This window comes from Cucumis sativus, chromosome 6 (assembly GCF_000004075.3).
Source record: "Cucumis sativus cultivar 9930 chromosome 6, Cucumber_9930_V3, whole genome shotgun sequence".
Classification (NCBI taxonomy): Eukaryota; Viridiplantae; Streptophyta; class Magnoliopsida; order Cucurbitales; family Cucurbitaceae; genus Cucumis; species Cucumis sativus.
The window spans coordinates 1,635,930-1,662,172 of NC_026660.2; the positions used below are offsets into that span (position 1 = coordinate 1,635,930).

Sequence of the window (26,243 nt, forward strand, 5' to 3'; positions counted from 1 at the left end):
CTTCTCAAGATGAGAAGTAAAGGAAAATTATTGTTGAATCACTTGTTTCTTTAGACACTCTATGAGACTCGTGCTTCATAGAAGGGTCATTGTGGTAGATATTTTTTTTAGTTTTGATGAAGGTTTTGACAAAAGAAGGTTGATCTCGGGGCTGTAGCAAATCGAGATGAAAAACATAAGGAATTTAGAGTTAAATCTTGGGTAGTCATGTGGAATCCATGGTAAGATTGAAAACAAATGTGTAATATGGACAATCTCAGTGCTTGTTCAACTGAGATTGGATGTAGACCTCAGACAATCTCTGACACGAGTCTGCCCGAGATTGAAGGTAAAAGAGAAAATTTAAAAGGTTCTCGAAACTATACCGATCGAGACTAGAAACATAAAAGAGTTCAATTAGTGATCTCAAACTTATTCCAGCTGAGAGAACTATAATTTATTTGTAATTCACTTTTCATTTCATCATTTTCTATCTTTGATCATGCTCTAGAGTTTTTGTGTAACTAATGAACCATAACAAATGGTTTTTTTTTATGATAATTCTTTAAGTTTGGTTTTTTATTATAATGTAGCCACAAATAAGTCTATCCAATATGCAATGGCAGTTTACCTTATAAACCATATTGTTCTCTTTTGTTGAAGGGTTTGAGGAGATTGTGTGTCGTCCACGTCTATCTAGTATCGTCTTCGTCCACCTTTTCTCTATGGCTCTGCCTCTACCCTAAGTTATACACTTATACTTATTTGTTTAATTATATATATATATATATATATATATATATATATATATTCAAAAATTGTCGAAAATAACAAATTTAACAAAATATTTACATCCTATAGTAAAATTTTCAGATTCTATCAATAATAGACATTGATAGACACTAATATTCTTCTATCACTGGCATTGATAAACAATGATAGAAGTTTATCAATTTCTATCATTGATTGAATCCAAAAGTTTGCTATAGCTTATAAATATTTTAATTTATTTTGTTATTTTTAAAAATGTTCATTTTTTTAAAAAAATAAAGCGGTTCGATTCGGTTTTAGAATCAATTTGTTATCTTAAACCGAACCAAATCACATATGAAATGATTTCAATTTAACACAAACCAAAGTTAAATCGCATGCATTCGTTTGCGATTTGGTTTTCAACTATTTTTTTACCACCCCTAATATGAAATGAATACACTAGCACACTGATTACACCTTAATTGAAAAATAAATACATATAATAATGTATAATATTTATACTCAAACTTAAGTCAGATGAAGTACTAAGGCTTATATGTGAATATTTCTTCTCGCTAATTTTTAATAAGCATGTTTAGTCTAGAAATTAGTTTCTAAATTATTTTTGCCAATATATTTGATATTTTTAAGATTCCAATTGAATTAAGTTTATAGTTCTAATTAAATCTTCCCGTGTTAGAACTTTTATCCTTTCATCGAGGATATAACATGTCCAAGAAACACTACTTTGGTTCAGCCAAAATTCGCACTTACTGAATTTCGTAAATAACTTTTCCACTCCGCTCGATTGTTGCACCTTGCAAACAATGGAAGGTGTGCCGCCTAGACACTCAACACATTTTTCCCTCGAAATGACACATGAAACATCTAGTAAGTGGAGCGACTTAGTAATTTAAAATTTACATGCAGAAGATGACTTCGAAGAAAGGAGAACCCTCAATAATTAGTAGTTATTATAGTACATTTGACCATGGGTATAGAAGTCCCTTCAAAAGGAATAAAATACAGACTGACTTGACTTAGTCACCTAAGCCCCTACATGTTATACGAAAAGACAATGACTACTACCAAGATGATGCAATTTCAAGGCACAAAAGGCGATCACGACTGCAAGTTCAATGCTAGATGTCCTTCGCTACCTGAGGGTAAAACAAAAGTTCAAAAGTTTGGATGAAAATGCATAGTGAGTGGGGTCTTTTATTATTTAACAAGTCAAAGTGTCGTGCAACCTCATAATTTAGCATAAGAAAACTAGCCATTTCAAAGATTAACTTCTCATTTCGAAATTCTCCACACAACATGCCTTAAGCATACTAAATATTCATCTTATAAAATCATTATATACATTTGGTTTAAACATTTGTACCATTTTTCCTTGACTCAAGTGTTCACCATACTTTTTTGCCCAATTGCGGTCATGCAGAGTAAACTCAACACATATAATGATTTTCATATATTTCACTGTGCATTACGCGCCTTCCAATGCTAGATCACACAGTAGGCAAATGACATCTCATACCAGATCACACAACATAAATAAGACATTCTATTCCAGATCACACAGTAGAAATAAAACATCTTACCCCAGATCACATAACAAGGATAAGGCATCATCAAGGTAACAAAACATAATATTAAATCTCAACATTTAAACAGTATCCAGAACGTTAAACCACATTATTCCAACATAAAGTCATTCAAAGGGCATATTATTACACAATTTCTTTTTATTGGTGAACTTGCTCACGACGATGTTGGAAAAACATGTGAAAATTTTCACATAGTTCATAAACTCGGAAGAAGCTAGTAAAGCATTAAATAAGAATTGGAAACTCCTCCATAAATTCAAAAACTTTTAGTAAGAAAATTACTCACTGTTACGGTCAACTTGTTTAGCTCCTCCGACCAAGGTTCCTTTTTTGGGTTTTGGAATCCTAATCGAAATGAACTTGTCCCTCTACCTCAAAACCTTAACAACTTTCAATTTCTCTCTTAACAAGATGAGGGTAAGGAGTATTTTCAGATGACTCATACTCTCTATTTATAGATCTTTCAAGGTGAGTCTTTTTACACATAAATGATTTCTCTAAATGACGGCGGAAAGTGGCTCAATCCAGGAATGCTATGTGCCTTTGTCACTCCTTATCTTTAACTTAGTTTGGGCAGTCAAGTTCCATCAATCATCGACCTACTATCTTTTGCATCACATCATCGTCCCTAAGTGAAGTAGACTGACTTTACTCATCCAATCGCCGCACCCTCTTTTTGTGTCAGGATTCTTATCGTGATTTAGTCATAACTGACATTTTCACGAACATAAAATTTCTTCGTGTATCATTCTTATCGCAAGGCTTTCATCGGGTTGTCTATATACGATTAGGGTCTTACAATAATACGTTACAGATATATATATAACATAAAAAGTAGGTGTAAATAATCATACCAAGTCACCAAAACAATGCTCAAATGTGAAATAGCATGAAAAAAATGGTCTTGCTTGCCTGGAAGATACTGATAAAAGAAAGAAAAAGGAGAAGAAAAAAAGGGAGAGAGAAACACAGTTCAGAAATTTAATTAATTCAATCATATTGTAGTTACAAGTTATCAATTACATATAAAGATTAGATAAGGATTATATTGACAGCCTAGTAATAATTAGATGCATGATGTACCTTCTATTTATTCCTCATCTCTCCACTACACGAAAATAAAATTACAACTTATTTTTTTAAAAGTAACTTTTAATTTTACAATTTATTTTTTTAAAAGTAAATTTTAATTTTATTTTTAGGTGGTAGATGGTAGAAAGATGAGAAAATACATAGATGAGTACATCATGGATGCACAAATTTTTTACCTATTTTTTATTTGATCCATATCTTGACATAAGATGTTTGATAGAGAAACAATTGAAATGAAATTCCCTAGAAATATTGATACGGAGATCAACTAAAACAAGACGATAATAAAAAAAAAATTGTTAAATAACTTAAGTATAGTTTGATAACCAATTCGTTTTTTTTATTATTATTATTTGATTAAATCTCTTGTTTTGATATCTACTTCTTGCCCATGTTTAAAAAAAGCAAGTCAAGACCTGAAAACTAAAAAACCTTATCTTTGTTTTTTAAAATTAACCAAGATGAAAGGGTTACCAAATAAAATGTTAGTAAATAATTTTAAACATTAACATACTGACTTTTTAACTTAACGTTCAACCTAACAAAGACTCTATATGCATGATTTTTGTAATAGTTTAGAAATAGAAAAGCATGTTAAGGGAAATAGGGTGATGCCACTAATGGGGCCAATAAACAAACTTTATTCACTTTCCTCGAATAGAAACGAATATTCTGAAACTAAATAATTTATAATCTAAGAATAAATCATCCTATGTGGTGTGCTCTCTGAGTCTTCTCTCAGCTGCTATAGTAGCAGCCATAGAAGGAGCCAACTGCCTTAGCGTTTCACTTCCCTTGTCATCATTTTCCCCCAATGGTGATGCTTTGGATGCAAACAGAGACTCAACTTCTTTAAGCGTCAAAAAGGGCTGATCTTGATTCTTTGCATTTCCAGTGATGAAAGAAGAGCTCTCTCTGCTTCTGTTTAGCTTGTATATGCTCTCTTCCACTGTATCTTTAACCTATAATAACCCCAAAAAGTGTTAAATCTGATGAACCGGTGTTTGTTGAGTGATGAAGGATTGATATATGCATAATATTATACATGCAGGTGTTTGTTGAGTGTTGTTAAATCTATGGTCTGGTGAAATCTCTAAAATGACTGTAAAAGAGGAAATTGTACATACTATGAATCGGTGTACGAACGTCTTATTTTCTTGTCCAATTCGGTGTACCCTGCTAATTGCTTGCGCTTCTGCAGCTGGATTGAGAAGTGGTTCCACGAGGACAACATGTTGAGCTTCCAGAAGGTTTAGGCCATTAGCTCCATGTTGAATCAAGAGCAATAGAACCTGAGCAGATCTTAATTCTGGCAAGTCTGTCGATAGTCGTTTCTTTTTATTTTCTTTTGCATTGATCTTCTGTCCTCTAAATTCACTAATGGCTGTTTGAGATTTTCTGCATTTGCAAAGCCCAATCATCAATATTATTACGTATAATGTGCAAGAGCAGAAAACGTAGCTACACTGCCAGGTCTGGAATTTGAGTAATTCAAATTATCATCTCACCTGCCTCCTTTCATCCTGATAAAGGTAATGTTGTTGGCAACAAATGCATAATGTAAAACGTCAAGAACATCATTCCAACTTGAGAAAACTAGAACTTTCGCTTCAGAATCTGTATACTTGATCCATAAGATTCGTCTTACAACCGCTTCAATCTACAAAAGGTTTTAGATAGCAAGTATTACTTATAATGACAAAACAATTGGAGCAATGATACAAAAACTAACATGATGAAATTTCCTCTCCATGTTTTTTGATGGACAACACTTATAATACAACTAAATTAACCCGTCAAACTAACGATCATGAGGCATGCATTGGAAATAATGTCCTCATATCATATATCCCACAAGCCATCTGTACTAAACTAATATCTAGGAAACATGTTAAGGCTCTCTTACCCTCAGGTTTTCCATTTTTTTTCCCACACCACCCTAGAACTTGGACATAAGCTACAAAGGAGGCCTTCGTTTACAACCAGTACAAGAATGGAAAATCAAGCATGCTGAACCCGAAATTTTGCAAATCCAACTAATCACGTCTATATTCAATTAACTTTTAACAACCTAACTCAAGAAGTGATGCATAAAACTGGAGCTGATGAACGAGTTTATGCAATAAACAAATAGTGCCGATGAAGGATGGAAACATTTGAGGAAAACATGCAAGCAATGGAAATAAACAAAACAAGAACCCAATTGACTCAATAACATGCACTGGAATAGACATCAAAACATTTGAGGAAAACATGCAAGCAATGCAAATAAACAAAACAAGAACCCAATTGACTCAATAACATGCACTGGAATAGACATCGCCGCATACTATGGGTGTTAGGTAGGGCTGCAAACCTTTGTTCCATAGGAACCTTGAACTGTAATGGACATTTCATGCTCTCTAGAAGTTTCGAGCGAAGTTGAAGGATCCAGTGTTTCATTTTTACTATCATCAGCATAAGCAATATTCCCAAAATCTGTGTGTTGGCGACAGGTTGGGCACATCACCCATTTAGTTTGAATTTTACTACCATGCAGTGTTTTTTCAGTCATTGCAAACAAACCTGCGGGAAACAAATGCCATTAGAATTTACATTACAGAATGTTATGAACATTTAGAAAATGTATGAAACCGTCGATGACAGGTTTAGGAAGTAAGACTCAAAAGGGAACAAGGTCCATAGAGGAACAGATAAGATAAGATTTCATCCTCCTTGCCTTTCTGAAGGATTTTCCTGGCACAATAACGTTGAGCCTGGTATGAATTTTGAGTCTTTGAAGAGTTCTTTAAATCAATAAAAATATATTTTTTTAAATTCCATGGTGTTTGGATACACAAGTCAAAAATGATCTGGAAACTTGTTAAAAGATTAAGACAAGTTTTAGGGTGCATATAAAGCAAGTGTTTCTCATAAACTGACACTCTCCTGAGTCATCTCCAACTCACTCAAAGCATAAGTAATCAGCTGGATCATACTTTTATCCAGTGCAAGAAAACATGAAAGTTGTACAGAATTTGAGACTGCAATGATGCCATTATCACGAACTAAAACATCAATAGATTGTCTTCTATTATGTGCAGGAGACTCACATTTACAGCATGTAATATGTCCACATTGAAAAACCATCTTTTGATTGTTTAGTTTTTCTTGGCAAACAGGGCATGATTCCTCATCAGCTTTCGATGTGTTCTCATTCTTTTGTTCCGTAGCTGTTGACGTGATAGCCGGTTCTTGAGTTAAAGCTAGATCACTGGAACTATCTAATGGTATAGTCTGTTTAGATTGCACCAAACCCTGTAAATAATAAAGGTTGTGAGTGACAATGTAAAATGGCATACATACTACCAGTAGAAAGACAATGAAACGAGGGGGAAGAACTGTATGAGAAGCCAACGTAGGGTATGCTCATAACTATTTTAACAAATCTGGAAACTTTTTAACCTTCAAATAACGAAGTTTTCCTTTTACACGTGATAACATAGCCAAGGACATGAACTTATCGCTAGAATACTGGACACTAGCTGCAGGTAGCTCGTGCTCACTAATAGTAAAAGCTGAGCTGTCATCATCATCGTCCCCCCTTAAGCTTAATCTCGTGGTTGCCATCTTAATTTCGTCATGAGCATTCAAAACTTGAGCTTGTGCAATGGCCAAGGACCTTGCATGTCCATACTCCTTTCGCATGTGCTAAACAAATTGAATGATAAGTCCAGTTAATAAATTATATTGCATGTATAAGATTTGAACATTTATTCAAAGTCGCCTAAATAATAGAATTATAGTTCACTTTTATATCACAATACCCAGTCTAATAAATTAAATAGGGCTCCAACATATATAATTGATAATGCAAATTATTTCCACCAATAGCTTACAAAGTAGTGTCAAGGAATCAGTCATCAGCAAACGAGGACATTTAAAGGGCAGTTTTCTCATAAAAATAGATATGGCCACATAATACCTCCAGAAGGTGTAGCTGCTTGTTGGCTGCTGCTATACTTTCTTTTCCTAGTTGCGTCTTACAGAAGTTCTTGATAACACCAAGAACAACCTCCAATTCGGAAGGATGCTTAGACACCTAAAAGTCAGAACAACAAAGTCAAAATTTGGAATAAGGTTTGTTGCAAGACAACATGATTATTAATAAAAAAGGAAAAGAAGATCTACATTATACCATATATATATATATGCAAAATGGGCTATGAGATGAGAATCTTTAATCTTCATTTCACCCTTATTATCTTTTAGTAATTCCTGTTTTGTACTTCGTCACAAACTCACGACTCTTTGGGTCAGGGAGGTTACACATAAAATGATGTATTCTTTTTGTGTATAGTTTGACCTAGATTAAAACATCACGATCTAATGATGAATATATGTTTGAACAAACAATCAAGTCCTTTACCTTAATACAACTCTTTTGTGCATGGGTGTGATTTGGACCATAAATTTGAAACATCAAATCTATTAGTGGAGATATGTTTAAACAAACAATCTCATCCTTTGATCCATTATAATTATTCCGGTTGAAATGGTTACACAATAAGGTGGTGTATCATCTCATGTATGGATATGTTGAACCATAGATATGAAACATCATAACGTGGACATATGTTTAATTTTTTAAAAAAAGGAAACTGATCTCTTTATTGAATATATAAATAATAATAAAGAGACAAAGCTCGATGTACATGAGGGATATACAAAGAGCAATAAACCTAAGGATCAGTAGGCGCACAGGGACATTTCAACTAGGTTGATATCCCCCAGCGCCCTCATCATGCCTAGTCATTGAACTGTTTACTTGGAGAGCATCATGAAGAGGCATCCAGCCGTGCCAACTCATGTCTGTTCTGTCAAGAGGAAGATTTATGGTGGAAGACCCGTTGGTTTCTCTCGAACCAAATTTCTGCCAAGATTGCCTTGACAGCACTGCACCAGATCAAGGATGCAATTTCCCCCATAATTGGACCAATTGGAAGCTGTCTAACGTTATTCTTGCAAACATTATCAAGGGACCAGTTGTGATTAAAGATGAGAAAGAGTTTATTCCAACACTTGTTGGCGTAAATGCATTCAAAGAAAATATGTTGTAGGTCCTGGTCAGATCTAAGACAAAATGGACAAATATGTGGCGAAATATAATGGGTGGGAAGTTTCTTTTGCATAACTGAAGCACAGTTTAGACTCCCGAACAGCAAGACCCATATGGTTATATTCACTCTCCTCAAACTTTTAGATTTCCAAAGGCATTTTTCCAGCTTTGGGTCATAAGGGGAGGCAGAAGCAAGGTGTCTTGATAATGACTTTATTGAAAAAACTCCACGAGACCAGCTTCTTTTATCATCTAAATTTGATAACCTTGTCCTATCCAATAAATCAATGAGAAGTTGAAAATCAGAGATTTCCTCCTCTTTTAACAATCTTCTAAAATTAATAAACCAGGATAAGGTGGAAGAATCCCAGTAATCAGAAGCTGAACCCTTAGGGAGAAGAGCTATTCTGTACAGCCTCAGAAATTTGGTGTCCAAAGCAATTCTGTCCAGCCATAGGTCCAATCAAAACAAGGTTTTGTCCCGCTTTCCAACTTTAAATCTGCCAAGGCTTCAACTTTATGCCACTGCCTAGAGATATTTATCCAGAGGCTTCTTAAACTGGAGGTCTCATTGCCGCTTGTGTGCCATTGGAATGTGCTACTGCAATGGATATTACAAACCACCTTACACCAAGGAGAATTCTGATCTACAATGAATTTCCACCCCCACTCGCAAGGAGAGCCATATTTCTAATTTTCAGTTTGTCCAGGCCGAGACCCCCTTCTTCTTGGGCTTTAGATACTAAGTCCCATTTTAACAAGATGGTTCAATTTGCTGCCATTGTTTCCTTCCCAAAAGAAGTTCCTCAATAGTTCTTTCAATGAACTTTAGTTACTTTTTCTGGCATTAGGAAAGTGGACATGCAGTAAGTAGGAAGATTGGAGAGTACAGAAGAGCAAAGAGTAAGTCTACCTCCTCAAGTTAGATTAAAACGCTTCCATTTGTACAGCTTCGTCTGAACTTTGTCCAAGACAGGCTGCCAAAAGTGAATACTCTTTGGGTAGGAAGACCTAGGTACACTAAAGGAAGTTTTCTATTTTGCAATTCAACATGGATGCCGCAGAGGAGACCTTGCTGTCCTCTATATTAATACCACAAATTGCTGACTTTTCCCAATTGATCTTTTACCCGGAACCTCACGAAAAGATTTCAAGCGTCTTTTTTAAGTTTCTAAGCATGTTATTAGAGAGAATTTCAATCCATAAATCACTGAAATTCTCTCTAATAACATCGTCACATTTTCGAACCCATTGTTGTTGCAAGCTCTGGGTTTGGTTTCTGGAGGAGTAGAGGAATGGCTTATCAAGTTTTTTGGCTTCAGACTCTATTTTTTTATATGTTGTGCAGGGAAGAAATTTGAGTTTGAAGCCTTACTTTATCTGAATAACTTAGGCCTAGGCAAATATACCGATTCAACTGATTTCCATGTGAACAAGAGGCTGGTTGAAGAGATGAGTGCCACAATCCATAATTGTGGTTTATTAAGAAACTTCTCAGCATTTGTAAGAAAGAGACCCATCCTTGTTTCTCACCCCCTAAATAGACGTGCACAAAGGATTGAAACCTTGAGGAACTTCAAGCAACGCATCTAACTATCCACCTGGAAGGAGCTCTGAACTTTGTGAGTCTTGTAGTACCATCTGCATCTACTGTAAAATTGGTTCCTCATATTGGCCAAATCTGATATAACGGCAATAAACAATCTTAGTTTGGTTCTTTGAAACTTGTAGGATTCTTCGAAAATCAACATCTTCAATGTTGAAATGTCCCTTGTCGAACCAAATGCAGTAGAAGGACCAGACAATTTTACAGCTCTTCACTTCCATGTTGCCACTGGAAGGATGGACAGTCGGGGAGGGGAAAAGGAAGAGAGGAGTGAAAGAAGAGAGAGAGAGAACTTACCTTGATTACGTGGACATATATTTAAACAAACAATCAGATTATTTTCCATCCCTTTAAAACTTCATAAATTTTTTTTTTTATATTTCTCTTCAAATGGTTACAACTATACAAGTCAAACAATGTAAAACACTATTTCAATAAATAGAATTTTTTTTAACTTTTTTTAAAAACTAAAGTAAAACTACTAATTTCATGTGTATCATACCTGTTATGGTCTAGTGATTGAAATGGAGGGGAAACCACTGTTAAGTAATATTTAAAAAAAATATCAAGAAATCAAACTGCTCACAATTTCTATCACAAGATACTATAGATTATCCTATTATAAGCCACGTGTGACTGATATGAGGCACTCGTCATAAGAAAAAAGTAAAGCCAGAAGGAAAACTAACCATAACTTTTTCTCCAGCATCTCTTTTGTTAGGTTCTTCATGCCCAACTTTAGATGAACTTGAGTTCTTATTTTGCTGCAATAGACTCCAGTAGAAACGATTGAGTGCTGACTTCTTCTTTTGAGCTTCAACAGCCTCTTCAACAGAAGTAACCATTCCTCCTTGTACTTTATTAAGCCGGAAAAGTCTTGCCTCATATTCCTAGAAAGAGAAGAGAGCCTATATTCGTAATGCAAGTCAAAGAGGAAGCATCAAGGTAATTGGACTAATCAGGAAGAACCTGAAATAGTTCATCTAGTTCACAAAGAACACAAGGTGGTCCATTACTGTCTGCCTGACAAATTCGACAGTACCTAACACGTTCAATATCTTCTTCTTTTGGACTTTTCATGGTCTGATCAATTTCTAAAAGTCGATCAAGCACCACTTTCCTAGAAGCCTCCAAAAGGTCCAAACCACTCTGAACATGATACTTCAAAGCACTAATGCTGCGGAAACTGTTGTCAAGCTAAAAGATCAGTTAATATTCATGCAATATACATGCCATAAAGCATGATTTGAGGAACTGAGAGGAAAAGAGTAATGATGTAATGAAGAGAGTTCGACACCACATACCGAGATCCAACTCTAGATTTTGAGTTGTTTAGGTTTCCAGATACAGCCTCTTCAATCTTTCTTATCAACTCATGAGAGAAGTCCTTATTCTGTTCAGCATGATGAACTGCTTCCAACCACCAAACGTCGTTAAAATTTTCCCTGTCCTTGAGTTCACTTCCAACCTTCATTTCATGTTGAACAAGTATGGCATATAAGTTAGTAGTGGTGAACTTTGCACCCCAACTATCCATCATAAAGAAATAAACTACGATTTAAGCGTCCAAAGAATAAAGGGGGTCAATAAGCAACTGAATAGTAGAACATAGTAGTAACCATACCATCAATCTTTATTGTTAAAAGGATCTTACACAAGTTATATAGTGAATGACTATACACATTGTAACCACCTAGAGGAAGACAGCAGGATATAGAAACATACCTGCATGTAGGACTTTGTGAACTCTTGCTGGGCAATAGATAGCTTTGAGGAAAAAACAGCTAGATATTTCTGCCTCATAACCTCACATACTTTTCTTACAGATATTTCATCAAAGTAACCACTTGACCGATGGGGCTCATAGTTTTCTTCCTTTTTGGCGTTTGTATCTTTTCCTTTCAGCTGAAGAGGATGGTCTATCATCTTCCCTGTATTATCTTCACTGCAAGTAGCATACAGGGTCTCACTAACTTTTTGTTTCTTCATGATATGAACATGATCATCATACTTTTCAGAGTCATCCATCCTGGATGCCTTCACTTCGCAAGTTCTTGGACAAAGTTGATCTTTTAAAGGAGATTGTGACTGGTTCACCGCTAATGGAAGTATCTCAGCAAGATTGTGATGGATGTGAATACTCAATAGAGGATCTAATCGAAAATCTTCATTGTTCTCCTCTGCGAATTCTAGAGCTTCTTTATATAGTGAGAAGGCTTCAGAAAATTTCTTCTCAATAATAGCTATTCCAGCAAGTGCATTTAAAGCAACAACTGACCTCCTCAGAGCTTCCTCTCCTTCTATCTTGGTCTTACTAACAAGGACCTGAAAATAAGACCACTTAGACTAAAGTCTCACAACAGATTTCATGAAAGCTCACAGATCTTTACTTGAGGAATACCATCAATATTTCCTCCATTGTCATTGGGGATTGTTGCAATGAGCGGAGTCCCGAACTTCCTACTTGCGGGTGACAGCAAGCTTGGCGAAGTTTCAAAAGTGTGCTCAGCAGTTTTCCAGCATCGGCATGGGTGATAAGAAGATCGGATGGAATATCAGAAGTGACACAATCTGAAAGCAGTAAAACAATGTAAGTTATATTAACAGCAGCCTTCTCCCTTATAATGTCAATATATATATATCAACAAAGAAATATGATTCTTGAATGTAAGTCACAATCAATCACTAACAACCTGGGACTTTCCTTTTGACAAAATCATCTTTCAAACCTTGAATAACTTCACGGGCATAACTCACACAAGTTTCATGCTGCCTCTGGTAAAAATGCTCTTCAATTGGTGAAAATTTTAGCCAAGTGACTTGCTCCTCCTGGGGAGGTAGCTGCAATTCATCTGTAACGTGTATTTTTAAAGAACGCCACATTATTTGCTTAAAGAATTTGTGTGTGAATTCCATAGCACCAGGATCCCTCCTCTGCAAATTGTTGGTAAAATAAAAAAGGAGTCAGGAAAGTCAAAATAAAATATAGCATGGATCAATGACAGCTATGAAGCAATCCCAGAATAATACCTAAAGAAGAAGTAAGAAAAGATAACGGATAAAAAATAGTAACAATGGCTGAGCTGCTATGATAACAAAAGCCGACAAAGGTTTTACGAGGCATTTTCTCTCTCTTTCCTTTCCCTTTCTCCATAACCATGATTGAACAAATCTTTGAAAGCCACATACCTCATATGGATCTCTTATAACTTCAACCCACCATCTATGAACATTAAATGGACTGGCTTTCACAAATCGCAGTAATCCATATAAATCTTCAAGTTTCCTTTGTATGGGAGTCCCTGTGATGCACCAGCGGTGACTAGCATAAAGTCGTGAAGCCATTTCAGTAGCAGCAGTGGCATTGCTCTCTACCATTTGTCCCTCATCCAAACAAATCCTCCACCAAAATATCCTAGTGAGAGGAGTAGGGATAACAGGGTACCTAAAATGAACAGTCCGGATAAATTATCAAAATTTTCAGTTTTGAAAGAGAACTACACTGAAGAAAACATGTCAACATTTCCCCCAAATCCCTGTGACTGACAACAAATCAAATATGACCGATCTTGTTAGAAACTTAAAATTACTTGAAAGTAGAAACACAAGCATACCACTACAACTCTGCAGTCAAATTGTTCGCATGTAGTAAAACAGATATGAAGGGAATAAAGATTCTTTTTTCTCCTCTATTGTTTTATGGAATTACTCTTGTTTACGGCTTTTTCTTGGTGCAAAACAAAGCACTCTTTTACTCATTACAGCTTATCCTCTTTAGTCAGTAATTGGCCTTCTCTAATGTAGCCACCTTATGGTGTTTGGGATTCTCCCCTGACTTCATATGTCAATAAAAAAAAAGCTTCTCTAGTGTAGAAGGATATTATCTCTAGAGGCAAATTGGTTAAAACAAGAGAGTACGGCCTTAATCTAAAATATTGCACTAACTAGTTACGATGTAAGAAATAAGTGATTAAATTAATGTAAGGAACATTTCTCAAGAAGGTAAGAACAGACCTCTTCTGGAATCTCATGAAGCGACGATCCCCTTCATGCCTATCAGAATCATGTGATAGGTCTTCTTTAAGCACATCATATGATGTTAAGACTATATCAGAGTTGATAAGATCGTTAATCTGCGCAGACAATGTGCCTAAAAGAGAAGTATCCCTCACTCCCTCGTAGACAAGTAGTTTCATTGAACCTGGATGAGTATGACTGGGATAATAAATAATAACTGAAAAGTCAGCTTGCACTACCAAATGCAAAAACTTTTAAGTGAGTTAGTGTCAAGTCTTTTCACAAAAGTATCTGATCAAAGATGATATGCATGCACGTGAAAACAAAAACAGGTGCAGCCTAATCTACAAAGAAAATGAAATTGAAATGGAGTAACGTCAATGAAACCACAGTTTCTAACTCAGCTCATCACGACACCTTCATTTTCATCACTAAACCAATTCCAACCCAATGTGATTTCTTTCCAGGGGTTCATAAAAATCTCCCTATCCATACCAGAACTATTGATTGGCACTTTAGCATAAAAAAAATTGGGTCACAGCAAAGAAGACCTCACATATTTCCTTCTACTAAGCTAATAACACATAAGTGAATTGATGTATGATGTCCTAAGCTAGAGATCATAGGAACCATCATGCTCAGATGCAAAGCATCTGATCAAGTGAAAGCTTCATGATATTAGACAGCAAAAGTATATTTGTAATTCTCGACTGCTGTTCTTAGGAGAATAGGGAGATCCACCATGCAACCTTTTATTCCCTTTACCATTATTTATTAAGTAATCCAATGTCTTATTGAAAGAAAAATTGTAAATTTGGCTGCCGCTTATCAAACCTGATATAGTCAGTAGTCACAAGTGACTTAGCAACATTTCCAAGTTAATAGAGATGGTAAAGTTGCAGGTGTACAAAAAATCAAATGCAAAGGCACTCTCATGAATGATATAAGTAGAAATATGGTCAACTGAGAGTATACCGTAAAATCTCAGCTTGCCACTGGAATAATATGGGAGCAGGACAGACAATTAGAGTTGCACCTGTAGCCATTGGGGAATCAGTAGCCTGCATCAGCTCTAAACAAGGTGTACAAACATGTTCCTCAGCTCTAACAATTACATTTAATGTATTCCTATTATTTCTCTTTTCCCTTCTACTGTTCCCATCCTCAGTGTCAACGGATTTGACAATTCTTCCTTTAGGTGAATAACCAACGCAATCAGCATGTTGCCATGCATCACAAATATCACATTGCACCCATAACCCTTTGTACCTGTAATTTTCACTAACAGCTCCGCACAGACACTCAATACGCTCTCTTTTCAATCTTTTAAATTCGGTTCTCTGATCTTCAACAAGCTGTTGGACTTCAACATCAAACCCTTTTCGGCCTTCAAACACTGACATCTGATGAGAAAGTATGCATGCCAGTAGCTCAATAGTTTTTCCTAGACCCATCTCATCTGCAAAAATCGAATCATTCAGACAAAATAACGACCATAAGAATAGCTAATTGCATCAGAGGTCATGCTCATAATAAATGAAATGCCTAGTTCAGGAAACTATAATGAATTTTCATTAGTGGGAATTACCAGCTAGAATGCCCCCGTAAACATGTGGCAAAACTTGCTCTGCATTCAAAGTAAGATTTCCACTGTAGATAAACAGAAGTAAGCATACAAGAGGAAAAGTAGGTTTTCCTAACTACATCGAGAAACACATATTTTCAACTTTATTCATGCCACAAAACCACACTCAAAAGTAAAGATGGTGGTACCTGAAAGGATTGTAGAACACTCTCAAACAAGTGTCAAGACATTTCAGGGCCATACACAAGGGAGATATAAGCTGCACATTTTCCCCTAAACCTGAATTTCCAGAAAATCCTTTCTCCCGCTGTATCATCCAGTAGGCAGCACGACGCTGATAAGGTCTTAGTTTCGGAAGCAAATTGGGAATATCTTCATCAAGCATGGGTTCATCTCTACATTGAACTAGCAATCAAAAAATGGGAAAGGCAGAAAAACAAATACGTTCTGTAAGTTAAAACTAGATACATGAGTAAATGAGCACTAACTATACTCACTTGGATGGCTTAATGGCATCATAAAAGCCAATAGTATCAAAATTTGCATGTTTTCTAGAGTTGGACGTGTCATCCCCCGCCTCATGATGCAAATGAGTGTCCATATTAGACGATTTAACAACTCCATACTTGACCTCAGATAATACTACTTCAGGGCGCAACCAAGTGATGGTATTCATCATACTCTTTTTCCACAACTGCCTGCCATTATCAAATATTGACTCACAAGCATCAAAAGCACTCGATAGTATTTCCACCCTCAACCTCAGAGATCCCATATTTTGGGAAAAAGGAACGCCATCAACTGGCCTCAACGTCATAAGCTTCAGATTTGCAAGATGAACAAGGCCAGAAATGGCCTCATCAGGTCCATCTAAATTACCCGATAACACCACCGAGCAAGCTTTTACATCTTCCTCCATGTCTCTCTCAATGAATTCCAAAAATGTATCATTTGAAGATAAAACAGGCCAATGACCAAACTTAATACGATCAAGGAGAGATCCATTCACATTGCACAACCGAAACCTTAACGAGTATCTCGAGTTCTCACGAACACTTTTATCCAAGCAAAAACCAACAAAAGGGTGTTCTAACCTTACATCCGCTAGAAAAACTTCAGAAATATCATAGTGCTCATTGGAATACCATCCACTTCGATCAACTTCAACAAAAATGGGCTCGTTAACCCCGTCAAGTTTGATGTCTGATGATTCCACAGCAGTTTCCACAACCTCGTTAATATCAAGTTGTGTCTTGTGATCCCCACGGTCTTCAAATCTTATTCCTCCAGAGCGATTAGGTTGCTTTTGCTTCCTTCTACCCATTCTATAACAATTTTAACAAAAAATAGAGCAAGCTCAAACAATTAAAATGTAATTGAAATGGAAAGGTAAACTATAGTAGTAGTAAGCAGACAACAAAAAATTAACTCAAATGAATATCTAAATGAAAAGAAATATAAAGCCACTACTTTCTTTTGAGTACAAATGGGGTAGGATTTGAACCACAGAATTCTTGATCCTCAAGACATTCTGCTAGTTGAGTTAAGCTCTTTTCGGCATATAAAGCAACTAATTACTACGTTACACACAGGTAAAATCCAATATACATACATATAAGTTCATAAATACATAAGAAAAATATGCATACATATAGAGAAAGAGGTGCTGTTGCATATGATAGAATTCAACAAAATTTAATGAAAATGTGAGAAAATAAGATAAAACATAAAAAAACTGAACCTGAGAAACAAGTATATAAAGTCTAGAAAATCACCTGACAAAAGTATGAAGCTCTATAGCTATAAAAAAAAAAAGAAAAATTTAGAACAAAATGCGAGAGAGTAAAGACTGAACCTGGGAAGCAAAGAGTGTGTTTATAGGTGCGCAACCATGATGAAGAAGCCAAAAATTCTTGTGTTGGTGATGAAATTTAAGTGAAATTAGAGCGAAAATACATTGGGGGTAAACTGCAGGGTTACTTGAAATGCAGGAAGCCAACGAATACAACTTCCATTCAGCGTTCGATACGTCGTTTTGGGTAAGAGAGAGACTCGGCTTCGACCGATCTATCGATTATGCGATCGTCACGGTGACGTAGAGTCGGTTTGGTTCGGCCTCAATGACACAGTTACGAACAAAAATGGGCCCACCCGGTTCTTATTTTCATTGGCTTGAATGGCTTACTCCATAGTACCCTAATCTTTTCCACTCCCAATATATAGCAATATTTTTAAGAATTTTAAATAGGATATGTTGATGGGATTAAAGGAACCATGGTTAAAAGAGTAAACACAAAAGAAAATCCTAGAAATGAGCCCAAAATTGGGTTAGAGCTCTTCGACATTGTCTCCCGTGGGGTGAGCTTATGCTAATGTCATAACAAACTATAGCATGCGAGTGAGAGTACCCTATGCAATGAGTCTACATAAGATTAGATCACAAAATACTAACCACCTAGGTAACTTAGTCTTAATCCTGAGTGTATTATGATCTTCTATTAGCAAGAAATTGTCTTTCAATTTATATGGGTGAGAGTCACCAGTTTTTTAACTTAATATATTTATCATTTTGGGGACAAGACCGAGTGGAGAGTTGAGAATATAATCACACAAAATGAATTTATGCATTCTCGATTTTATGGTAAGTGGATGAGTGTTCCCTTAAATAGTGTCTATGGAACTTAAACAAAGGGCACTATTCTCTCTATGGCACAAGAGAAATTTTTGTTTATTGGTTGGACCATAAACATGTTGTTCATTAGAGGAGCACTCGTATTTAAGAACCAGAAGTAACCCTAGGGTAAAATAGTAATTTGTCTCAACTAGTGTTACGAACACTTGTGAAAGACTAACTTATTATTGTTCGTTTATATCATGGACACAAAAATATATTTACACTGAGAAGAGTTCAACTACGAGTTTTTAGTAAAGTGTACACACAGTTAACGAATGTTGTTAATTAATTGGTTCAGACAATTACTTTCATATCATTGTAGTTTATGATCTATAAGTCAATTAAGTCCTCTTTCTAGCTCGTAAATGGTAATGAGATTTATTTGTATTGGTTGTAATTTGAAATATTCAAATTTACTTTGTGAATTAATATAAGGACTTTATATCTTAATTTTATTTTATTATATAAATTTAATTTTGAATATGATTCAAAATTAATTTAGAAGAGGATGAAATATTTGAATAAGTTCAAATAGTAAATTAATGTGAATTGGATTCATATTAAAATTATATATCAACATTTAATGTGTATATGATACACATTAAAACTATAGGTTATGAGAGAAATTTATAGGGGTGTTTGCAAAAATAGCAAAAAAAAAAAAATGATAATATGTCTTATGTTACTACATTTTCTAAATTGCAAAAGTAACAAATTTAGAAGCAGATAGTCTTCTGATAACCCTCTAATAGTTGTCTGATATATCGAATTGCTTATCATATTTATAATATGCAAAAAAGAGGTGTTACGGGGCCTTTTTCTAAAAAATTTTTGTCATCTAATATAGTTCTCAAACTTTTAGTATCGTTGGTAAATTTATCATCGATATAGTCTATCACTAGGAGAAATTTATCAATGATGTCTATCACTTATAAAATTTTGTTATATTGCAATTTTTTAAAAATTGTTATATATTTAGTTATTATCTTAAAAGTTTACCAATATTTTTCTTTTATCAAAATAAGTTTTTATTTTTTATTTTTTATATATCTACTTTTTCACTGACAATTTAAGAAATTAAGTCAAATTTAAAAATTTGAAGTAGTTCTAATAAAGTTCTCTTTTAGAGTTTTCTAAAAATTCAATTATTTTACTTAACAAAACAAAACTAAAAGCTTTGGTAAATTTTTGTTAAAAGCTCATGAAAAAATTGGAGAGAAAATATATTTTGTAAGACTTTTTATTTTTAAATCTGCATCTATTTGACACCTTTAAAAAGTATCTAATAAAGTCTTTTAATTTTGTGTTTAAAAACGAATACTTGATAGTATGTATAACAAATTTTGATCTAATCCAAGTTTTACCATTACGGACAATTAGACTACCAAAATCAAGCATTTTCTTTTACCTTGGGAGACTTCATTGTCTGTTCTATTTTAAGTCTCCTCAATTTTAAAATAGAGAGACTAATTCGACACAATGCCCTAAACTTCCATAAAAGATCATTCATTTCTCAACTTGGTAATTTATAAATGCCAAATTACACCCAAAACTATTATCATTCCAAGCTAACTATAAAACTCAGGAGGTATTATCCTCAACCATCGAAACTAGTAGTGCATTTAAATCCCTTCTGATCTACATAAGAATGTAATATACACAACCTTTATATAACAGACTCCTGTCTCTATTTTTATTATAAAACATATCAAACTCCTCTTCTGTAACCTGTGTTAAATACAAATAATAGAAGCAAAAGGGTAGCTACCTATATTTATAACGAATCTCTAAATACATTATTTTACGTGGAAGATCGCCAAGAACATGGTCAAGCTCGTTATGCATTGCACTGTTTGAAGATCCCAAATGTTACAGCTTCATCAGTTCCTGGGTGATCTAAAATCATAATCAAATGTAATGTCGGGTTCCGAAAGACCCAATTGTTTCCATTCCATTCTCTTCGTACTCTCATTGTCATTCATACTCTCTTATTCAATCTGCCAACCAAAAGTTACCTTAGTATTTCCTCTGCATGCTTCTTCTTGGTGCATCCAATCCTTTAAAGACTTGGCTTGGAGAAGAATAGCCCATGAGTCGATGAAGTGGGGAATTTGACTTGGTTGAGAATTTTCCAACTTCGGAGGACAGCTTATCAGCCTTGTAGGCTGGGGAGGACGGATCACCGGATTGGTAACTTCTCTTTATATGCTCGAATTTGTTTCGGGAACTATGTTCTTTCTCCATGTCTTGGTGAGACGAGTGCGGTAAGACTATGGTATCACCTATTTCTCTGGAGCCACTTTTGCCCATAGCGAGAGCATAATTATCGTGTTCATGGGCCTCGTATGGTGGAGGTTCTGCAACACTCTGTACATATGGAACAATATGAGTTCTGCTCTGAAGAGAGAACTCAAGAACCTTTGAGCAATGACCACACTTGAGCCGCTTGCATCGCCTTTTCACCAAGAGAAATTCAGCAGGAATCTGCAGTAGCTTCAAGCAGTAGTAACAAGTTACGAAAGGGGCGCCTCCAGCCATTGGTCTTAGATGATGCTTGGCGAAATGATTTTTCTCTCTCAAATGATTCCTACCATGATTTCGATGGTTCAAATGATCAGATTGCATATGAATGCCCCTTGCAGACAACTGCGTGCTTAGAAAATGTTGGGGACTAGATGCACATGAGCTGTATTGACTGTAATAGTCATTATCGATATGCGGCATACGGGCCCCTTGATTGTGCCAGTGTTCAGATGGAAGCAGCTGCCTTGAGTGAGGGAAGTTTTCAGGGAAGTGTTCCATGCCGAACGAATGTTGTCCAGGATAATTAACTTGAGGACCACTAACAACCTTCACAGCAGAAGTCATCCGTGACAACGGATGTTGTCCAGAATAATTTATTTGAGGCCCGTTTCTTCGGTGGAAAGAAGGATATTCTGAGTCATGCCAGCTTTCCTCCTGAGGAATCTGATGATCATAGTACATTGGCGCCCATCCATCCCTCTGTACAGATCCCATGGATACCCTTTCGCTTGCATTCCCGTTTAGATTGCAGCTTTTCTCTAGCTGATCCTGCAGTTCATAAACCATTCTCAACAATCTAGCCTTGTCCTCATCCTGGTCCACAAAATTTTCTGATAAATGCATTCTTGAATCATGGGGTTCATCAAACACAGAACTAGAAGCGCTTCCACTTTCGTAGCCACCTAAGTGGTTGGTTCCATGTAACGACAACTTACTTTGGTATTTCTCTCTCCTTAACCTGCTTCTACTTTGCATTGGAATATCCTGTCTTCTGTGTTCCAGTACATCATTTTGATTCCGTTCATGGTATTCTATGCCATAATGCTTCTCATGAGATGAAGTTTCCCGGGAATTCCTTCCTTCAATTGGAACTTCAGAATCCCTCGCCACTGCATTGCTGTTCATCAAGGACTGTTCCCTTCTTCTACGTTCTACAGCAGTAAGAAAGGTGGCAGCATGATGATTGTTCTGTAACGAACGTTTATGATGGTCCAAGAACTGATCATCCATTCCATCATATGAGGATACACTTCCATCACATGCAAAAGAATGTTTGGTTGTTAAAATTTTGGCCATACCAGAAATGTCACCACTAAGTTTAGAGCACTGATTCACTTCCATACATGCAAAACTTTCTACAGGAATTTGGTGATCAGAATCATGGCTAGTAATTTTCAGAGGTGCCTCTCCTCGTTCAGCAAGAGGAGCAAGAATCTTAGGTGAAATGCTTGTCCCCACATGTGCGTTTGAAATACTTGAACTTTCTAAATCAGAACGAATTTCCTTACTATCATCAAGTTTTGGACTTTCTTCTCCTGACAGTAAGATTTGATCAACTATCTCGTCTTCTGAATGGTCTACACTTGAGGGCTTGTCATTCTCACGACTAGCAATCTCATTCGCAGAAGACACTTGATCTGAATATCCAGATTGCTCGCCATGGCAAGCAAGAGAGTCAGTTAAAGGTATCTGAACAAGTTGCTCGCTGTGGTTGCCTTCTTCTTCCTTTTGATCTCTCTCATCATTTGGATCCACAACAGACTCCCCAGAGAATGGGATCGTCATTACTTCATGACTTGAAGTGCTAGTTTCCGTTACTTTTGTAGGATCTTGTCCTGAGAGGTTAGCCTTCCCATGAGAAGAAAATTCAATTCTAGAATAGGATTGATTTGAGCAGCTCGGTTGCTCGCCGTGGCAAGCTGGGGATTCATTGTAGCTTCCAGAATCTTTTAGGCATTCAGTTGACTTTATATGAGCAAGCTGCTCCTGACTAATGTCTCCACATTCCTTCTGACCCTTCACATCATTTGGATCTGTAAAACACTCTTCAGAGGATGGGATAGTTCCTTCCGGACTTGACATGCAATAGTCCTCTTGTTCGGGAGCATCTCTGCATGGCAGCTTGCGATTGTCGTGATGGGTGGCCTCTTCTCCAGAACAATCTCGACTTGGAAATCCTAACGGCCCATCATTAACAGCGTGAGAATCATTTCTAGCATGGGTTTGGCATTCACCCAACTTCCGACGAACAAGTTGCTCACTGCTACTACCTCCAAATTCATCTTGGTCCTCCTCAGCATCTGGATCTATGACACACTCACCAGAGGATGGAATAATAGCTTCATGACTTGATGAAGAAATGCTAGCTTCATCTGCTTTTAAGAGATCTCCATCAGAGAGTTCGCCATTCTCATGATTAGTTTCATCATCACTTCTAGCATTCCTTTGCTGCACGCTCAAAGCCGAATGAACAAGATTCTCGCTGCTCCATTCTCTAGATTCATTCGTATCTCTCTCATTGCTTAAGACCAAATTAGACTCACCATGACGTGGAATAACTGCTTCGTGGTTTGAAATGCTAGCCTGGTTACCTTCAGAAGGGGGATGGACTTCATGTCTCTGGGCAGAATCTCTGTTTTGTGAACCCAATTCAGTATTGTGAGAACTGTCTCTTTGACTTTTTGCTGCATGAAGGGTCAAGATAAATCCAATAAGAACTTGGAAAAATAACAACAGTTATCACATACAGGGAAATACAGAAGACAAATGAATAAGAACTTCAGACGTTCTCACACAGTATACCATAAATCAAAGTGGTTTTTTCCCTCATATCCTAAAACTCCCTAACTTTCACGCCTCAAAATGTGAAATATACTTGCATACTGGAAATGAAAGGTCAGTAACTCGGTGGTTTTAGTTTCCCCGAGAGCTGTCTACTTTGTCAGAAATGAAGAGCATTTACCTACAAGAATTGCATCACATCCACCACATTTGTAAACAGGAATATCAGGCAACTCCGGAAGAAGCCGACGGCATCTAGGACACTTTACCAATCGAATTTTAGCAGTCAATCCAGTGGCCATGTTGTCCCAAAGACTGGTCTCTCCAAACACTTAATGGCCCCACCTCAGCAATAAATGAAGATGTTTCATAAATCTGCAGTCAAATATAAGCATTACGTTATTTACTTAACTATGAACAGGCACACAAAAGATTTTAAATCAACACTAAAAATTCCAAAGCTTAAGGACAGGTTAACTATAATAAGTCTCAAAAACTCTCCTTAATTCAAAATTAGCATGAAACTCAACAAACTGACAATTGGTATTAAATAGGAAGAAAATAACATTACACAAACTCAACCAAGCCTAATTTAAATCTCCACTAAACCATTTCACAAACTAAATCTAAAACTTCAAGTTGGTATTTGATCACTTAGGATAATTAATTTTATTAGAAGTCATAAGAAAAAGTCAACCTTCAACAGCCAATTTAATCTTAACACAACATAAAAAATATTTATTGAAAACTCAATTCCACTAGTTTCATAAACCATCATACTTCTCAGATTAATCAGCACTAGAATAGAAAGCTCCATAAACTGATCGAACGAGACACAAAAAACTAAAACAACGACTAATTGATCTCCCACACATGAGCTGGGTAGAACAGAATCCTCAAAATTCAGAAAGAAATGGAAACAAAACAGCAAAAAAAAAAAAAAAAAAATCAGAAAACAGAACACCAACCAAAGTACCAAACACTTGCGAAATTGATAAACAGAACAAGCCCCAAAACCATAGATCAGATCGAGAAAAACCAAACAAGAATCTGTACAGTACATGAGAAAAACCAAACCGCGCACCCAAAAACACTGTAATTAAACAAAAAATAAAGAACCCCAGTTCCCAGCTTTTGTAGTTAACTAAAAATTCGCAGAGGGAGAGAGAAATAAGAACCTGCGCAGAAAATTTGCATGAGTTTCTTTTCTTAGACGCAAAGCATATGAAAAAAAGAACGACCCAGAAGGAAATTTGCAAAACCCTCGCAGTTAGTCAAGGAGAGAAAAGTCGAGGCCATGAAAGAACATTGCAAATTTCTCATGCACTTCGAATTAGAGACGAAGACTGACCCATCCCGCGGGTAAAGAAGAAGAAGAAGCAGAAGAAGAAGAAGAAGAAGAAGTTGAAGTCAGAGGATGGAGCCTTTTTTTCTTTCCAAACAAAGGAGTTGACTGGACTGGAGAAGCCAATTATTTGGTGCCACGTGGGAATAGATATAGTAAATTTACCTTTGTCTTTAGGGCAAAAATTAAATGGTGTGGGGGAATGTTAAATGCTGCTGCAGCTTCTAGACTTACAATAACATTATTATATTACGTGGTGAAGTGTTTTTGGAGATTCTTTTTTAATTTTCTAACCCAACTGAAAATTATCATTCTCTAATATATTATTAGTGCACTGTTTGATTGACGAAGAAAATGGTTGGAAATAAATTTGGATAATTTTTTAAATGTTGAAATTTTGTACAGTTCTCAAATAATTTTAATTTGTTTAGAATTCTAAAAAAAATTATATTGATAAATTAAAAGAGTAAAATAGATTAATATTTGTATATAATATATATAAAAGAAATGTTACGTGGGATTGTAGGTGGGGGTGAGGTAATGAAGAGGGACCCAGACCACATTGTAATATTTGAAAAGAAAATAGAAAGTGAAAGACAGATAGATAAGAGTAAGAGAGAGGAAAAGGAGTACAGGTAAGAGTCGCATTCCCATTACTATTAACAAAATGATAATGATTTTCCTTTTTTGTTTTTGTTTCCAAACTTTAGTTGCTTAGCGACAAATCTAGTTGTTCTTAAAAAGTCTATGAATTAGAAAATTACATAATTCTTAAAATCATTCAATATGTATATATATATATTAACAATTAAATAACTAACTTGTGGAAATAGAAACCCTGGACCTAAGTGAGTGGATCAGATTGACAATTAAATCCATCCAAATTTGTTGATTCCTTCAAACCAATCCAATTATTATTTTTTATTTCCAAAATTTATAAAAATAAAATAATATAAAATCATTTTCAAACACTTAAATTTATTGGATGGTATCTTCTCGATTATTTATACAAATCGCTTACTTTGGAGGTCTAAATGAAAATTGATCCAGATTTTAAAATGTGAAAAGTGACATTCTGTTTGCGTCAGCACCTTGTGAATTTACCAATTCGTCAGTGAAAACCACTCACACGCTTGCAAGTGAGAACACCACTCGATGCATAATGAACAATGATCTATGCTCTATGCTCTATGTCATGTATACTAAACATTTGATTCTCGATCCTTGATACTTTAAAGAGAAAAAAAAAGAGTAGAAATGCAAAAAAAAAAAAAAAAAATCAAATAATTGTGTGCCATAAGCAAAATACCACTTTTTATTGGTTTAAAAAAATATCCATTTTTTTTTACTTGAGTCTCTTGTTTTAGGTCGTGTTTGCAAATTTTTCGTATATTTTGTG

General features: G+C 35.7%; 2 protein-coding genes across 4 annotated transcripts; both read right to left on the bottom strand.

Moving 5' to 3' along the window:
• Positions 1-3,904: 3,904 nt before the first annotated feature.
• On the bottom strand, positions 3,905-17,814 carry LOC101215591 (E3 ubiquitin-protein ligase SHPRH). Of its 2 annotated transcripts, XM_011658139.2 has the most exons (20): positions 17,596-17,814; positions 16,238-17,065; positions 15,929-16,135; positions 15,744-15,805; positions 15,131-15,614; positions 14,153-14,353; positions 13,328-13,583; positions 12,832-13,072; positions 12,540-12,709; positions 11,864-12,463; positions 11,443-11,606; positions 11,108-11,324; positions 10,828-11,028; positions 7,399-7,515; positions 6,879-7,124; positions 6,527-6,731; positions 5,791-5,999; positions 4,943-5,094; positions 4,562-4,832; positions 3,905-4,396 (listed from the first exon to the last, which is right to left on the bottom strand). In XM_011658139.2, exons 2-20 carry the CDS (start codon positions 17,062-17,064, stop codon positions 4,145-4,147), a joined length of 5,082 nt encoding a protein of 1,693 aa, XP_011656441.1. In that variant the 5' UTR covers position 17,065; positions 17,596-17,814; the 3' UTR covers positions 3,905-4,144. The 2 variants fall into 2 exon arrangements, with proteins under 2 accessions (XP_011656441.1, XP_031743334.1); XM_031887474.1 differs by lacking the exon at positions 17,596-17,814 and having other exon boundaries at positions 15,929-16,145; positions 16,238-16,493.
• Positions 17,815-19,904: 2,090 nt separating this feature from the next.
• Positions 19,905-24,907, bottom strand: LOC105435747. Of its 2 annotated transcripts, none has more exons than XM_011658141.2 (3): positions 24,678-24,907; positions 23,681-23,874; positions 19,905-23,402 (listed from the first exon to the last, which is right to left on the bottom strand). In XM_011658141.2, the coding sequence occupies exons 2-3, from the start codon at positions 23,799-23,801 to the stop codon at positions 20,431-20,433; spliced, it is 3,093 nt and encodes a 1,030-aa protein (XP_011656443.1). In that variant the 5' UTR covers positions 23,802-23,874; positions 24,678-24,907; the 3' UTR covers positions 19,905-20,430. The 2 variants fall into 2 exon arrangements, with proteins under 2 accessions (XP_011656443.1, XP_031743129.1); XM_031887269.1 differs by lacking the exon at positions 24,678-24,907 and adding an exon at positions 24,468-24,486.
• Positions 24,908-26,243: the final 1,336 nt, after the last annotated feature.

Coding starts and splice junctions, on each gene's coding strand:
- LOC101215591 (XM_011658139.2), bottom strand. CDS start 17,064: ATGGGTAGAAGGAAGCAAAAGCAACCTAATCGCTCTGGAGGAATAAGA. Junction 12,710..12,831: donor TGTCAAAAGGAAAGTCCCAG/GTTGTTAGTGAT, acceptor TACTGCTTTCAG/ATTGTGTCACTTCTGATATT. Junction 4,833..4,942: donor ATCAGGATGAAAGGAGGCAG/GTGAGATGATAA, acceptor TTGCAAATGCAG/AAAATCTCAAACAGCCATTA.
- LOC105435747 (XM_011658141.2), bottom strand. CDS start 23,801: ATGGCCACTGGATTGACTGCTAAAATTCGATTGGTAAAGTGTCCTAGA. Junction 23,403..23,680: donor ATGTGATGCAATTCTTGTAG/GTAAATGCTCTT, acceptor CCCTTCATGCAG/CAAAAAGTCAAAGAGACAGT.